At 42.4% G+C, this 16,841-nt stretch overlaps 1 protein-coding gene across 1 annotated transcript in view; it reads left to right on the forward strand.

Annotated features, from left to right (window-relative positions):
• Nucleotides 1-16,841, forward strand: part of MREG (melanoregulin) — a 39,674-nt gene that overhangs the window by 2,734 nt on the left and 20,099 nt on the right. Inside the window, exon 2 of the mRNA XM_030209479.1 lies at nt 16,061-16,226. Within this exon, the coding sequence (XP_030065339.1) occupies nt 16,061-16,226 (166 nt within the window). The remainder of the gene's footprint in view (nt 1-16,060; nt 16,227-16,841) is intronic.

A 16,841-nucleotide genomic window follows, 5' to 3' on the forward strand; every position in this document is an offset into this window, starting at 1 on the left:
GGAAATCTTGAAAATTTGACTGGGTTGTGGAGCTTGAGGACCGTTATTGCTCACCACTGATGTATTGTTTGTCCAGTCTAGTTTTCAAGATATCTACAAAGAATATGTCTGAGATAAATTTGCATGTACTTCCTCCATTGTATGCAAATCTCTTTCGTACATATTCATAGTGGGTATGCTCTGAGGACTGGGTTGACAACCCCTGAGCTATAGTTGTACCCAGTGGTGGGCTAGAGCCGGCTCGCGCCGGCTCGCAAGAGCCGGTTGTTAAATTTTCTTCCAGCTTGCGAGCCGGTTGTTGCAAATAGCGAGCCGGCTCTTGCTCTCCGCCCTCCCTCCTCCCTCCCTCCGGATCCGCCTCACCGCCCGCTTGTTTTTTAAATTCTTTGCTTCCAGCGCCGAGTCCTCGACTGTCCTGAGTCCTCCCTTGCCGATTTGCGCTTTAAAAATGGCCACCGAGACTTTGGCTGAAGTCTCGGCGGCCATTTTGAAGCGCGAATCGGCAAGGGAGGACTCAGGACAGTCGGTGACTCGGCGCTGGAAGCGAAGAATTTAAAAAACAAGCGGGCGGTGAGGGACCGGATCGGGAGGGAGGGAGGAGAAGAAGAATTCACAAAACAACTCGGGAGGGGGTGGCAGGAGGGAAAAGAGAGTCTCTGCTGGGCATGGGTGGATGGAGGGGGTCGCTGGACATGGGTGCATGCAGGGCAGGGGAGAGGAGGGTCGCTGGGTATGGGTGCATGCAGGGCAGGGGAGAGGAGGGTCACTGCTGGACATGGGTGCATGCAGGGCAGGGGAGAGGAGGGTACACTGCTGGACATGGGTGCATGCAGGGCAGGGGAAAGGAGGGTCACTGCTGGACATGGGTGCATGCAGAGGAGAGGAGGGTCACTGCTAGACATCTGGGTGCATGCAGGGCAGAGGAGGGTCGCTGGGTATGGGTGCATGCAGGGCAGGGGAGAGGAGGGTACACTGCTGGACATGGGTGCATGCAGGGCAGGGGAGAGGAGGGGAGAGAGAAGAAATGCTGGACATGGATGGAGGGGAGAGAAGAGTGACGAAGGAGATGAGATGAGGGAAAAGGAAGAGAGGAGAAAAACTGCACATGGATGAAGAAAATAGGCAGAAGCTGAGGACCAGAAATGAAGAAGAAAGGAGGAAAGAAATAAATGGAAAGGAAGCCCTGGAAACGGAGTTAAGAGGACAGATAGCAGCAGAATCGGATACTGGGCCAGCATGATCAGAAAAACAGTCACCAGACAACAAAGGTAGAAAAAAAATCATTTTATTTTCATTATAGTGTTTGGAATATGTTCACTTTGAGAATCAGGTGCTCAACATTAAAAGTTTATATTTATTTACTTATTTATGGCATTTTATCCCACATTAAACATGAATTAGATTGGAACCTGGGATCATTTAATTTTTTTTCCTGGAGAGAGTAATGCATTGCCCCCTCCCCCGCTATAGCCAGCTCTGCAATTTTGGGGGGGGGGGCGCTGAGGTGGACCGGGGAGAGAGCCTGTTGTTAAAAATTTACCAGCACACCACTGGTTGTACCCGAATGTAATTTGCTTTGAGCTATTACTGAAAAAGTATGAGCTAAGTCCAAAATTGTAATATTTTAAATCCATAATTTACTATGTATACAAAATGTAAATGATTTTCAAACCAAAGCTGAGTGTGACAAAATATAAAACCAGTCTAGTCTATGTTCCAGTGGTTCCCAAACCTGGTTCTGGAGGTACTCCAATCAATCAGGCTTTCATGATATCCGCAATGAATATTCATGAAGAGATTTACATGCAGTGGAGGCAGTGCATGCAAATCTCTTGTGAATAATCATTGTGGATATCCTGAAAACCTGACTGGTTGGGGTGCCTCCAGAACCAGGTTTGGGAACCACTGGAATATAAACTAGACTGGTTTTACTTGCTCAATAAATGTATTCTTAGGTCTGCTTAGTAAACAGAGCCCTTAGCTATACCTCCTGGAGGCGTATTTAAGATTTCTGGAACAATTCCACTTTGCAAATATTTTTGCACAAAATTTAACAGCAAAAACTGCTAATGAGCAGATTTGCATGATTTTTCGGTTCACTAGCAGATTCTGCTTAAGTTTTGCAAAGGATTTCACAAACAAAAATATAGCATGCAAAAAACGCCAGGTAGCATGTTGTAAAATTCACTAATTCTCTTTTGGCTTTTATTTATTTATTTATTTATTTAATGTGCACTGTTGCAGTTTGGTGCATCAGACTCTTTCTGTGTTCTTAAAAGAGACGTAGCTCTAATATTTCACCTTTGTAGTGAGACCTGTCCACCTTAGGCAAGGAAGAACATATTTGTCATTGTCACAGTATCTTCGGTTACATTTGGGTAAAGATGGAATCGTAGCTTTTTTTCTCCTAGGGGTGACACAACTCCGGGGGAGGGGGGGCAAAGGCCTGTTCCCTTTTCCATAATCGAGCTCCTCTGCCAGGTAACTCAGGCAGTGGCTAATTCCAACTAACCATAATGTTTCTGACAAAGTAAGTAGGAAAGGCTAGCATGCCGGCAAAATAGATACTTTAAAGAGTGAGACAATCAGATGAACATAGCCAACAAATGAAGCACAAATTTATTTGAATTTTCTTCAAGCAGATGACAACGTTTTGGCTGTGTTTAAATAATTAAGGAGCGCTTTTACTAATGAAATTAGTGTGCACTACCCCCCCCCCCCCCCCCCCCCCCGTTTACAAAGCTGCATTAGTGGCTATGCCGACACAATCCATTCACTTTGAATGGGCTGTGTTGGCATTGCCACGCGACTTTGTAAACAGGGGTAAATACGAAGATTCTCATAGGTATAAAATGGGCTTTTTAGCATTTACCCCGGATTCTATGTAGCACGCCTAGAGATCGGTGCGGATTCTATAACAATGCACATAACTTAATTGGTTTGACAAGTTAATCAACTTTGATAACAGCTCTTAACAAGCAATAATGAGCACTAATTAGCACTGATTGGAATTTACATGAACCATAAATAAATAAATAAATTCCCTAAGCATATTCTGTAACAAATTGCACTGAACCTCTAACCCACACAGGCAAAAAGGGGCATGGTTATGGGCATTTTGTGGGCATTCTGAAATTTATGTGCATAGTTATAGAATATGGCTCAGTGCATGTAAATCTACACACCGGGATGCATATCACATTTTCATTGGTGTAAATGGATGTGTGTAGTTACAGGTGCTGAGATATCAATTAAGCGTCAATTTTGTTTATTTATTTAGGCGCTGTATATAAAGTCTCCTCCTTAGCGTGCGCTAAGCTTTAGTAAAAGAGCCCCTAAATTAAAAATCGCAAATAAGAAATTCAATTGTCAATAGCTCCACTTGCTCTTACTAGAAGGGATATCCTGAAACCCCAACTAGCTGGGTGTGCCCCAAGGACTAGGTTGAAAACTTCTGTACTAGATCAACACAGCAAAACATATCTTGTACTGATTTATAAATCTATCTTCCATTTTGCATGACCTGTTGAAAGTTTTCAGAGGTAAAGATAACTACAGTACTTTACTGGGTGTATATATATATTGTGATAGAGTCACATCCAGGATAGTTGGGTTAAGGCAGTTTCAGTCTGAAATACAAGTCCCAGAAGGCATTGCAGGCAAGGAGCCAGGGGGTGAGATGAAGAACCCGGACTGGACTCCTAGCTGCAATAGGGAAAGACATGGGTGTAAGCTTGCAGGATGTGTAGATTGGCTGGCACTAGGGGGAAAGAGAGATAGGAAACCCTGTGTGCAGGAGCTCATCATTAGTCAAATGCTTAACTCAGCTGGTATGGGTGTGGGGAAAGCTAATGGAAGGAGTCCCCGGGGGGGGGGGGGAATCCCTTGGTTATAAGGAGTCCCAGGGGGGAGAAGCAGGAGGAGAGCAGCAGTTGCAGGCTGAAAACCCTTGGGTAAAGGAGGTCCCTAAAGTACTGAAGCAGGCTGAAATCCCTTGGATGTGAGGAAGTCCCAAAAGTATTTGCAGGCTGAACATCCTTGGGTAATAGAGGTCCCTAAAGTATTGAATTTACCAGTGAAGCTGATGCAGGGTGAAATCCCTTGGGTATGAGGAGTCCCTAAAGTATTGAACTCTCCTGAAGGTAAAGAGAGTAGAAGGTAGAAACTGCTGCTTTGTGATTTAACTGTGATGATGAACTGAAAGAACTGCTTCTATTTGGAATTGAACTACTGTTTATTGTGCACGGGATAAAGAGCCCAGACTGGAGCTGACTGTGAGCCTGTATTGAATCCTGGTATGTGCTGATAGCCTACTGCTTAAAGGGGACTATTTGCCACACACTGTCAGGTGGCTTATATGTGCTTAAGATTGAGGTGAATGCTGCTGTTGGAACTATGTATCAGGTCTACTAGAAACCTGCAAGTCCTTAAGATTGAAGTTGCTGGTGGACTTTTATTTCTTGACTGTACCGGGAGCCTGTGGCTGGAGGAGATTGTTTTATCCTTGGCTGCACCTAGAGGTACCTGGTTACAATATATATATATATATATATATATATTATACACACACACACATATATATACTGTGATTTATTTTCTCCCTTAGCCCTCGCAGGGAGGGGAAAACACAAAAAATAATAAGACAAAGAGCTTAGGCTCAGTTTAGCACAATCAGTTATTATCTTTATTGATATCTTACAGAGCCAAATACAAAAAATAGTTCTCTCCCTAGAGCAGGTTGCCAATCAGCAGTGCACATCCTGAAAGACAAGGTCTGCTCAGCTAATACTGCCCCGTACATCACAAATATACTGTTACAAGTTACATTTTCCCAGAAATCATGTGATTTCCCATAAACCAGAGCCATTAGGTAACCTTATACCATATATGGATTGGTCATGTATTCTATCAGTCTCTCCTGATGTGTTTGCACGTGAACAGTCGGTGGCCATTGGTTAATTACTTATGAGTTCTGTGTCAGTTCTGCGTGCATGGCCAGAACAATACCCATGTGTCCTCTCTCTATTTTCCTTAGCCCTCACACTGTGTCCTCAGCCTGTCAGCAACTGCCAAGGTTACATCCACCTTATATGAAAAACATACTCAGCTGCAAACTAAATGTTATGAAGTGTCAGTTCTCAGCTCCTGAGAAAGCAATGATTGTTACACAAGATGCTGAGTTAGTAGGCTAACATGTGAGAACCAAACTGAGCAAAGTACAGGCCTTAGGCCTAGCCCTTAGGAACAGGCCTAAGCATAGGAAGGCATATACAATACATATATACAGTGCAGTCCACTTAAGTGCAAGGGTCTGGAACCAAAGAAATACATGCAGTTAACCGAAGCGTACACTTAACCGTTGTGACACAAAGAAGCTTGACATCTGATAAACATATGTTTATTATACATACAGTATACAGTCTCTGTTAACTGACATTAGGCTTACTTGAAGTAATCAGTCATAGTCTTCTGTACACTCTTGTGTCTGTGAGTTCCATAGACTACGTCTGCCAGACGGTAAAAATTGTCATAGCACTGACATCCACTGGCTTTCAGATAGGCCCGCATGGTGTTGAGACTCTCCAGCGCTCTTGCAAAAGTGACAGGAGGTTGTTGAATTTCGTCAGCATGTGCCTCGCTGCTCATTTCATCATCTGTTTCATCGGCCGTTGCCTGCGTGTAGGCGCATATATGGACATAAGTGCTTTCGTCAGCTGTTTGTAGATCGTAATCAACAGCTACGTAGTGATGAAACTCCTCTTCAGTAACACAGGCTGGGATGTCAATAGCCTGTTCATCTGACCCATTTGCAACAGCTGCATCTATTTCGTCCCTCTCCACATCCCTAACAAAGCTTGCCCGCTTGTAGCAGTTCACAACGGTTGCCTGTGTAACATGATTCCAGGCTTCTTTCTGCATATGTAAGGAATCCAACAGTGATAGATTACGAGCCAGTTCAACAGCACGTTTATCCTTGCCAGTCTGGTCATCCATAATGCTCATCAGATGATGTAGCTCAAGAGCCTGATAATGTTGTTTGAAATTGGCTATTATGCCCTGATCCATAGGTTGGATCAGAGAGGTAGTGTTTGGTGGCAGGAAGGCCACCTTGACGTTAGACAGCCTGACATCATCACTGTGTGCAGCACAATTATCACAAAGCAACAAAATCTGACGCTTTTGTGCCCGCATTCTAGTGTCTAACTTCTTTAGCCACTGCTTCCAAATTTCCCCAGTCATCCATGAATTTGCATTAGCCTCGTATGACACAGGAAGTCGCTTAACATTCTTGAAGCAACGGGGCTGTTTGCTTTTTCCAGTGACGAGTTGTTCCAACTTCTCAGTCCCATCCATTTTGCAGCAAAGGAGGATCGTCAGTCGGTCCTTCAACATTTTACCTCCTGTAGTTTAGGCTTGTTTGAATGCAAGTGTTCCATCAGGAATCGCTCACTAGTAGAGACCGTTTTTGTCAGTATTGAAAATGTCGTGAGGTGCAAACTCGTTCAAGATGGTAGGAAGAACTGAAACAACCCAATTTTCAGCACCAAAGTCATCAGCGTCTTGTTTTTCACCATGCTGTTTATTGAATTTTATGTTGTTCCTCTCCTTTCATCTTTCCAACCATCCAACAGTGGCTTTGAATTCAGTTAGTCCAAAACTTTCAGCTAGCTGATTAGCTTTCTCCATAAGCAGTAGACCACTGACAGGAAACCGTCTGCTCCTGACTTGAGAAAACCACAGAAGAAGAGCATCTTCTACCTCCTCAGCTTTTCCCGCCCGTTTTAATTTCCGTTGTGGATTTGTATTGCTTTGCCAGTCTTCCAGAAGCTGGTCTTTCTGCTTCAAGATATGTGAAATTTGATTGGGATTGACACCATATTCTTTAGCAATAGATGCTTGACTTTGTTTTCTAATTTTTTAAGAACTTCTATTCGTTCAGCCATTGTTAGTCTTACAATTGTGCGATGACGACAACCCCAGTGTACACTCTAACAACATTCTTTCACTTATTCTTCCTGTGGCAGTTAAAGGGGCGGTAAATTTGAAATCTCGTTGGTTGTCACGCGCCAATCGGCTTCCATATTCTGTGCGCGCGCTTATGTGGAGTCTTTCCTGCAGAGGAGCGGTCTTAAACCATGCATATAAGCGAATCTTGCACTTATCAGTGGTGCACTAAACCGAAGTTTGTCCCCATAGAAATTGATGGCGCCAAAAACGGGACCGAAGTACGGCATACAGTTAAACAGAGCATACGCTTATCCGACGTGCACTTAAATATATAATATCCTCTGTGTTTTGATTAACTGCCGGTTCTTTTTTCTTTTTAAGTTCCTTTGGATTGGGGAAACTATATTCAAAGAGTACAGATTTCACTTTGCGCTAACAGTTTTAACCTTAAAAACACTTCTGAAATTTGACATTTTCTATCCTTTTAGGAAATATCTTAATCCCTCTTAACATTGTAAGTGTAATTGACTTCCCTTACCATTAGAGCTTTGGAATTGATAACAAAAATGAAGTAAGTTTTTATATCCTAGTGTATGTAAGTGTGGGAGGAATGCATATGGTGAGGTCATGATGGATTTGGGACCTTTCTGTTGATGTATTGCAGTCCCTCCAAATGGAGATGAAGTTCCTTCATAGTAGCCTATCATCGGCCTTTTGACTCGCAGAGTACCTGTCTCCTTAACAGACTTCAAAGGGAGAAAACTCTAACTACTTTTAATTGGAAAACTGGTTTATGTTTTATTTGCTTTTTTGAGGAGTGGAGAAGCATGGTCAGTCAGGCACTCTATTGCTGCCTCCTGCCCTGATCGGATTACTTATGTGCTACAGAGAAGGCATGAGTGTGAACTGCTTCTCCTTTGTGAGATCCCTCTCTTTTTATTGGGCAGATCTGTAATACTTTCCCATGGTGCCAGAAGATAATGAGCAGTTTCAGCTTTCAGCTTTATGTTAGGCATCCATGGGACTCTGAAAACATGCATGTTACTAACACCTGAAAGCACATTCTTCAGATTTTCTTACGACAGAAATATTGGGGACCAATGCAAAACTTTTAGGGGCAAATATTAGGAATGTACATTAGTTTGCATGCATTTGGTTCATTTGAGCGCCTTTAACATTTTTAGTGCATGCAAAATTGATTTAATATGCATTAGCCTATGAATTAATATGCAGACAGTTGATTTCCATGCATTAAAAAGTTCTAAAATGTGTTAATGTTTAACATGAATATGCAAAATGAACGAAACCACCCCCTTCCAAAATTGGACAAAATTCAGAAAAGTTTGAAAATCAAAATTTATTTTTGGTTGTAAACATCCCTTGCCAATATACAGATTTGTATATAAACTTCTAGGACTGGAAAAATCCAGATCAGTCAGATTCAGCAATTTTCACATTTATATTCTCACTATGTGGGAGAGGTCAGAATACTGTCAGTTGGGTTCTAAGATAAGTGCATTAATTAATATGTTCTTTCAGTCAGTGCAGCGCTTTGCTGCTTTTGCATTGTCTGGCTTGATTTTCTGGTTCAGCATTTTTGTGTTATTTGCTAGTCTTGTCTCACTCCCTTCTGTTGTCTTCCTTTCTGTCTTTTATGTTCTGATGCATATTATTTTGTCTCTTATCCCTTCAGGAGTCTGTCATTTTTTTCTCTTCTTTCCTTCTTGCTGTCCTCCTGCCTCTTTTCCCCATTATTCCTTCTCTTTCTCCTGCTAACACAGTTTTCTCTCCATTTCTGCCTTGCCTCCATTTCTCCTTTTCTTCTTCCCAATATTGTTTCCACTTTTCTTTTCCCTTTTGTTTTATTTCCTCTCTCCCTCCTGCTATGTATTTTCATACCTCTGTATTCCTTTTGGGCTCTCCTTTTTCCTTCTTTGTGTTCACTCCCCCCCCCCCCCCCCCCCCACCTACTCTCTTTGTCCTTGCTCTCTTCTCACCCTCCTCTAGTGCTCTTTCTGCTTTCTATCTTCCCGTGGCACACTATCTTCTTCCCATTTCTTGAGTCCTCTTTCTGCTCCTTTTCTGTATTGTGTTCCCTCTACACTCTCTATTCATTTAGGGCCCTGTTTACTAAGGTGCTTTAGTGTTTCTATCGTGCCTACACTTCGTGTGCGTGCGGTAACCATGTAGGTGCCTATAGGGATATTGTAGGCACATAAATGGTTAACACGCATTAAAAATGTTAACACGCCTATAACACTGCTTAGTAAACAGGGCCCATAAAGTTATATTGAAAGAGGAAGGGGGCAGGATCTAAACTGCTGAGAAGGGCCTCTGGTTTCATTGGGAGCGAAGAGAAGCTTCCATTTAGAGCAGGGGTTCTTAACCCAGTCCTCAGGACACACCTAGCCAGTCAAGTTTTCATGATAACAACAATGAATTTGCATGAGATAAATTTGCATACAGTGGAGTATGAGATAAATTTGCATACAGTGGAGGCAGTGCAAGCAAATTTATCTCCTGCATATTCATTGTGGATATGAAAATCTGACTGGCCTGGTGTGTTCTGAGGACCAAGTTAAGAACCTGTGATTTAGAGGAAGCTGCACATAAATGTGTAAAAATCCAGCACTAAAGGATCAGGTCAACTTGTAGCATAAAAAGGAAGAGACCCATTGCTGCTCCTCTTCCTTTCCCACCATGGCAAACACCACCCCCCCCCCCCCCCCCCCCCCCCCCCCAGCAACACTCAAGGTGGAAGAAGATGATTTGCTGCCATTGATTCCCTCTCCTTAACCTGACTGACTATGAATTTAGGAGGACAAATTTGGGAACCATGTTTTCCAGGTCTTTTAGAGAATCTTCAAAAAGATCTAGTACAGTTGGGCTAATTGTATCCTTGTCATAGAGATAAAGATTATTCAGTTCAATAATTTACTGACGTGCAGTGTTCTCTCTAGAAATTTTTGTAAGCAAGGTGACATGAAGGAGTAGCTGGGTGAGGTGGGGTAGTACTGCTCGGTTGCTCAGTATTATAACATTTTCTGTTAAGTTAGTCAGGTGGTCGTAAAATCAGTGAGTGGTGCACCCATTCAAAAAGTCCTGGGGAGAACACTGATGTGTTTTTGTTTGTTCATGGAATTTTTGTTAAGATAGACACAAAAGCAAAGAAGAGAAAATAAATGATTCTATTTATACATTTTTAAAAAAAATTTTAGGATCAGGAAAGACTGCTTCCTACTCCCTAGTTATGCATAGGATCTTTGAAATTGGTTTGAGAATACTTGTATTGTGAATGCCAGCTACACTTATCCTCCATCTTCTAGCCCTTTCAAAATCTGCTTCAGTGTCAGGGAGTAGCAACACACACATTGAAATGCAACTATTTATTCATTCATTCGATCACATTTCTATTCCACTAATCATTGTAATTCTAATTGGATTAAAATAATGAACCTATGAAATGAGATCATAAAACATCAAAAATAAAATAATACAGCAATTAAACAGTTTAGAGGAAATACAAATAGATTTAACTTATCAGAAAAGAAATGTTGAAAATCAAAATGTCTTTACTTAGAAAATCTTATCATGTTGACCTTCGGTTGCAATTTGGTGGGCAGTATATTCCAAGCTAGGCCCAATCACCTATAAAGCGGAGTTTATTTTATCAGAATACTTTACGTACACTCTTTCAGACAATACTTGCAAATATCCCTGAGCAGTTGAATGGATGGCTGGGTTGATAAATGTCAAGAATTGATTTGATTTAGAAAGGAATCACAAATCTGAGTGCTTTAAAAAAAGCAGTTTTACTGTCTTAAATGTGGAACACGCAAGCTAGGTATCCCATTCAGAATGAATATAGTGGGAGTGATATGCTCCTGTAAACCTTTACTCCAGGTGCCCAGCACTCCCACCAGCTGTCTTCCAGGGGCTGTGGAGGACTTGTAGCCCATCTGCATATCCTTACAGTCTTCTCCGGGGTGACTCCCAGGTCCACTACGATCCGCTCAGGGCCCTTGTTCCAGGTGCTGCATGCCAAAACATTTTTTCTGTAGACTTTGTATTTTCTCTACTATTTCTCATGGCTCCAGGGCAGTTTCTCTTCTTGGTACTGTCCCTTCCCGATCTTTCTCCATATGAAACCACTGTATACCACAGGAATACATTGCCCACCTTCTGCTTTCATCATTTCACCCTCTCTTTTGTCTTCTCCCTTCTCAGCTCTCAACCTTCAACATTTCCTTCCTTCCATTCAACCATCTCCACTCTATCTGAGTACATCTCGCCTTTGTCACTGTCGTCATGCCTTGCCTACTCTTCTACGTACTCTTTTGCTACTTCTCCTGCTTTCTGCTGGGGATATCAATCCCAATCCTGGTCCTCTACGTCAACTCTCATCCTATTCGTGCAGGTCAGACCGTGATGTCTCCAATCTAATTTCCATTCCTCTCATCCCCCCTTCTTCCCTGCCTTTTTCATGTGCTCTGTGGAATGCCCGCTCTGTCTGCAACAAACTTTCCTACGTCCACTAACTGAAATTTGACTTTGCCCTGAAGATTCTGCTTCAGCTGCAGCCCTATGTCATGGAGGTTCCTTTTCTCCTATACTCTCCTGGTTGGCTGTTGAGGTGGTGTTGGGCTACTACTTTCACCCTCATGTAAATTTCAATCTCTTCTTCCACCTCAGTCTCACTGCTTTTCTTCCTTTGAAGTCCACTCCATCCATCTATTCACTCCTCTGCCTCTGAGTAGCAGTCATTTATTGACCCCCTGATAAGTCCCTTTCTTCCTTTCTCACTGACTTTGATGCCTGGCTTTCCTTCTTTCTTGAAACTTCTATTCCTTCACTCATTCTTGGAGATTTTAACATTCATGCTAAACTCTTATATTTCTCAGTTTCTCTCTTTAACATCCTCTTTCAATCTTCAACTGTGCTCCACTACTCCCACTCACCAGCATGGCCACTGTCTTGATCTTATCTTTTTCTCCAACTGCTCACTCTCCAGTTTCTGCGCCTCATCTCTTCCCTTCTCCCTCAGTTCTGTCCAATCTCCACCAATACATTTAGGAATCTTCAGGCTGTTGACTCTTCTACTCTGTCCTCCAGTGTTTCAAATCTCTTCTCAACCACTATGTTATCCAAGTCTGTCAATGAGGCTATGTCTTCCTATAATACTATTCTCTCCTCTGCTCTGGATACTCTTGTTCCTCCCATTCCCTGTTCTGTAAGGCATACCAATCCCCAGCCTTGTCTGACCTCTAGAATCTGCCACCTACATTCCTGTGCCCAATCTGCCAAACGCCTTTGGCTGAAATCCCATTCCCATGCTGACTTCATACATTTCAAACTCTTGCTGACTTCCTTCCAGTTTTCTCTTTCACTTGCCAAACAGGACTACTACATCAAGTTGACAAATTCTCTTGGCTCAATCCCTCGACGTCTCTTTGCCACACTAACCTCTCTCCTCAAAGTGCCTTCACCTCCAACTCCCCCTTCACTTTCTCCCCAGACTCTGGCTGAGTACTTTCATGATAAGGTTCACAAGATTGACCTTGAATTCTCAACCAAGTCACCTCCACCTCTCCTTCCCTTAGTCCAGTCTCTCAACCCTCCTTCAACCCCTTCCTCCTTTTCTGAAATCCCTAAAGAGGAAACTGCACATTTTCTTTCCTCCTTGAAACTAACTACCTGTTGCTTTGATCTATTCCCACCCATCTACTTAGGACTATCTCTCCTACTGTCATCCCTTTTATCTGTCATATCCTCAATATTTCACTCTCCACTGCGACTGTTCTTGATGCCTTCAAACATACCATAGTTACACCACTCCTCAAAAAACCTTCATTGGACCCTATCACCTTATCTCCCTCCTCCTTTTCCAGTCCAAGATACTTGAATGTGCTGTTCACTGCCATTGTCTTTACTTTCTTTCATCTCAAGCTATTGTTGATCCAGTTCAATCTGGCTTTCACCCTCTTCGTTCAACTGAAACGGCACTTGATAAAGTCTCCAATGACCTGTTCCTGGTCAGATCCAAAGGTCTCTATTATATACTTATCTTTCTCGATGTATACTCTAGTGGATCCTCCTCCACTTCTATCCTACTATCAGTTGGTATACCTCAGGGCTCTGTCTTGGGACCTCTTCTTTTCTCCATCTGTACTTCTTCCCTTGGTGCTCTGATCTCATCCCATGGTTTTTAGTATCACCTTTATGCTGATGACTCCCAGATCTACCTCTCCACACCAGAAATTTCAGCAGGAATCCAGGCTAAAGTATCAGCCTGCCTGTCTGATGTTGCTGGCTGGATGTCTCACCGCCATCTGAAACTAAACATGACCAAGACTGAGCTTCTTTTCTTTTTCCCTAAACCAACCTCTCCTCTTCCTCCGTTCTCTGTCTCTGTGGATAACACTCATCCTCCTTGTCTCATCAGCTCGTAACCTTGGGGTCATCTTCGATTCCTCTCTCTCCTTCTCTGCACATATTCAACAGACTGCTAAAGCCTGTCATTTCTTTCTCTTTAATATCACCAAAATTCATCCTTTCCTTTCTGAGCACACTACCAGAACCCTTATCCACATTCTTATCACCTCTCACTTAGACTACTGCAACTTTATTTTTATTTTATGTTACATTTGTACCCCACGCTTTCCCACTCATGGCAGGCTCAATGCGGCTTATATGGGGCAATGAAGGGTTAAGTGACTTGCCCAGAGCCACAAGGAGCTGCCTGTGCCTGAAGTGGGAATCAAACTCAGTTCCTCAGTTCCCCAGGACCAAAGTCCACCACCCTAACCACTAGGCCACTCCTCCACTCGCTTCTCACAGGTCTGCTACTAAGCCATCTCTCTCTTTCCTCTGTTCAGAATTCCACTGTACGATTTATATTCCGCTAGTGTCACTATGCTCATATTAGCCCTCTCCTGAAGTCACTTCAGTGGCTTCCTATCTGTTTCCGCATACAGTTTGAACTTCTCTTATTGACTTACAAGTGCATTCTCTCTGCAGCTCCTCAGTACCTCTCCACTCTTATCTCTCCTTACACTCCTCCCCGGGAACTCCATTCACTGGGTAAATCTCTCTTATCTGCACCCTTCTCCTCCACTTCTAACTCCAGACTCCATTCCTTTTATCTTGCCTCATCATATGCCTGAAATAGACTTCCTGAGCCAGTATGTCAAGCTCCATCTCTGGCCATCTTCAAATCCAGGCTAAAAGCCTACCTTTTTGATGCTGCTTTTAACTCCTGACCCCACTCACTTGTTCAGTACCCATGTTTTATCATTCCCACCTTAATTATTCCTTTATCCTTTATTTGTCCTGTTTCTGACCTAATTAGATTGAAAGCTTTGTCGAGCAAGGACTGTTTCTTCATGTTCAAGTGTACAGCGCTGCATACATCTAGTAGCGCAAAGCAATGATAAGTAGTAGTAGTAGTAAACCACATTCAGTAAGAAAAGGGTTGGCAATATTCTGAACTAACTGTAATATATTCAGAGAAGACAATGGTAGCCCTAGATGAATCAAGTTACAATAATGTATTAACAAAATCATTACTAATCATGCAGAATCATCTGAAACTCATTGATGAAGGACTTTGTCACAAAAGATAGAACTTATAGAATGAACTTTTCACTGCTTTCTTAATCTACGCAACTGGGTTGGTTCTGAGAATGCCTTTTTGGGCTTTTCCCCTAGGCACCCTATAAAACAAGGCCACAATGGCCTAGGCAGATAGATGTTTGGACAACAGCCTTGCAAGTTTCAGTAGCTATTAACATTGTTGCAATTGTAAAACATGGTAGGTTAAGGAAGGGGTTGCCAAGTGTTGTATTGAATGTGGAACTCTGTGTACTCTTCTAAACAGGATGATAGACTACCTATGAGGAAGACAGCAAACTATGATCTGGTTTTGCAGCAATATACTATAAGAAGTCAAGGTTCTGTGACTGGCAGGTGGGATGGATCCTGAGTAGTGCAGACTGAAATAACTGGGCAGTTATCTTCTGTATTACATAAATTGATATCTGAAAAAGGGGTCTTTTGTGGTCATGAAAGCGCCTGTATAGCTGCACCTTTGTATATTTAAGTTATTACAGTGACATGTATCACTATCTGAGAATCACATATCTTCGCCTCTTAAGATTCATTCTGTAATTTCTTCCCCAAGCTCTACATATCAATATGTATTTTATCAGCTTGTTTTCGCATGACTTCTTTGGCTGTACATAAGTACATAAGTAGTGCCATACTGGGAAAGACCAAAGGTCCATCTAGCCCAGCATCCTGTCACCGACAGTGGCCAATCCAGGTCAAGGGCACCTGGCACGCTCCCCAAACGTAACAACATTCCAGACAAGTTATACCTAAAAATGCGGAATTTTTCCAAGTCCATTTAATAGCGGTCTATGGACTTGTCCTTTAGGAATCTATCTAACCCCTTTTTAAACTCCGTCAAGCTAACCGCCCGTACCACGTTCTCCGGCAACGAATTCCAGAGTCTAATTACACGTTGGGTGAAGAAAAATTTTCTCCGATTCGTTTTAAATTTACCACACTGTAGCTTCAACTCATGCCCTCTAGTCCTAGTATTTTTGGATAGCGTGAACAGTCGCTTCACATCCACCCGATCCATTCCACTCATTATTTTATACACTTCTATCATATCTCCCCTCAGCCGTCTCTTCTCCAAGCTGAAAAGCCCTAGCCTTCTCAGCCTCTCTTCATAGGAAAGTCGTCCCATCCCCACTATCATTTTCGTCGCCCTTCGCTGTACCTTTTCCAATTCTACTATATCTTTTTTGAGATACGGAGACCAGTACTGAACACAATACTCCAGGTGCGGTCGCACCATGGAGCGATACAACAGCATTATAACATCCGCACACCTGGACTCCATACCCTTCCTAATAACACCCAACATTCTATTCGCTTTCCTAGCCGCAGCAGCACACTGAGCAGAAGGTTATCCCAGTGAGTTATGTATTTATGGTGTTATTTATGTGCAGTTAGTATGTTGGCATCTTTTCTGGTTTTGGTGCCGTAAAATCTTTTTTGCTCCATTCTAGCCATGCTTTTTTTGTTTTTTGTTTCCTTATTTCAGCAATAATGACCCTTATCCATCATATGTGCTGGGAGGAGCCACAGCTTGTGATGATGAATGGAATCTGTGGAATTCTCCTGGTGATTTATCTCATACAGAGGCAGATGATGACAGAGAATTGCACAATTTGTTAGTGGCACAGAACCAGCTGCACAAAGATACCGAGGTAAGCAGCATAGGTCTGAATTTATAAGATTGCAAGGTGGCTGTGTTATTCAAAATAACGGTCTCCTGTTACTTTATAAAGCAGGTGAAGCAATTAACTTTCAGAGCCTTTCTCATATTTTATTATCACTACCCAGCCCTCAGTACACACTTAGCCAGTCAGATTTTCAGGATACCAAAACCGAATATGCATGAGATAAATTTACATGTACCATCTCCGTTGTCTGCAAATATATCTCATACATATTCATTGTGGATATCCTGAGGACTGGATTGAGAAAAACAACTTTAGGGTTATATATATTCTCTACTCCAGGGACATCAAACTTGACTGGAAATAATGTACTTGACACAGGCCAACTGAGTGATGGGGGGGGGGGGGGTTCCTTTTACAATGTTGAAGCCAACATGGAGAAGGGATGTCAATCCCTGCCAACTATCCATGTCTATATAGCCTACCATTTGTTTTGTTCAGTTTTTTAAATTATATTTATCTATTTGCTTGCTTGCTTATTTATTTTGACTTATACCCCACATTATCCTGATCATACTTGAGTTCAATGTGGTTTAACAGGCAAACAAAATATCAAGTAGGAGCAGAGAAGCACAAATAAGT

The sequence above is a fragment of the Microcaecilia unicolor genome, chromosome 7 (assembly GCF_901765095.1).
Source record: "Microcaecilia unicolor chromosome 7, aMicUni1.1, whole genome shotgun sequence".
NCBI classification, from domain to species: Eukaryota; Metazoa; Chordata; class Amphibia; order Gymnophiona; family Siphonopidae; genus Microcaecilia; species Microcaecilia unicolor.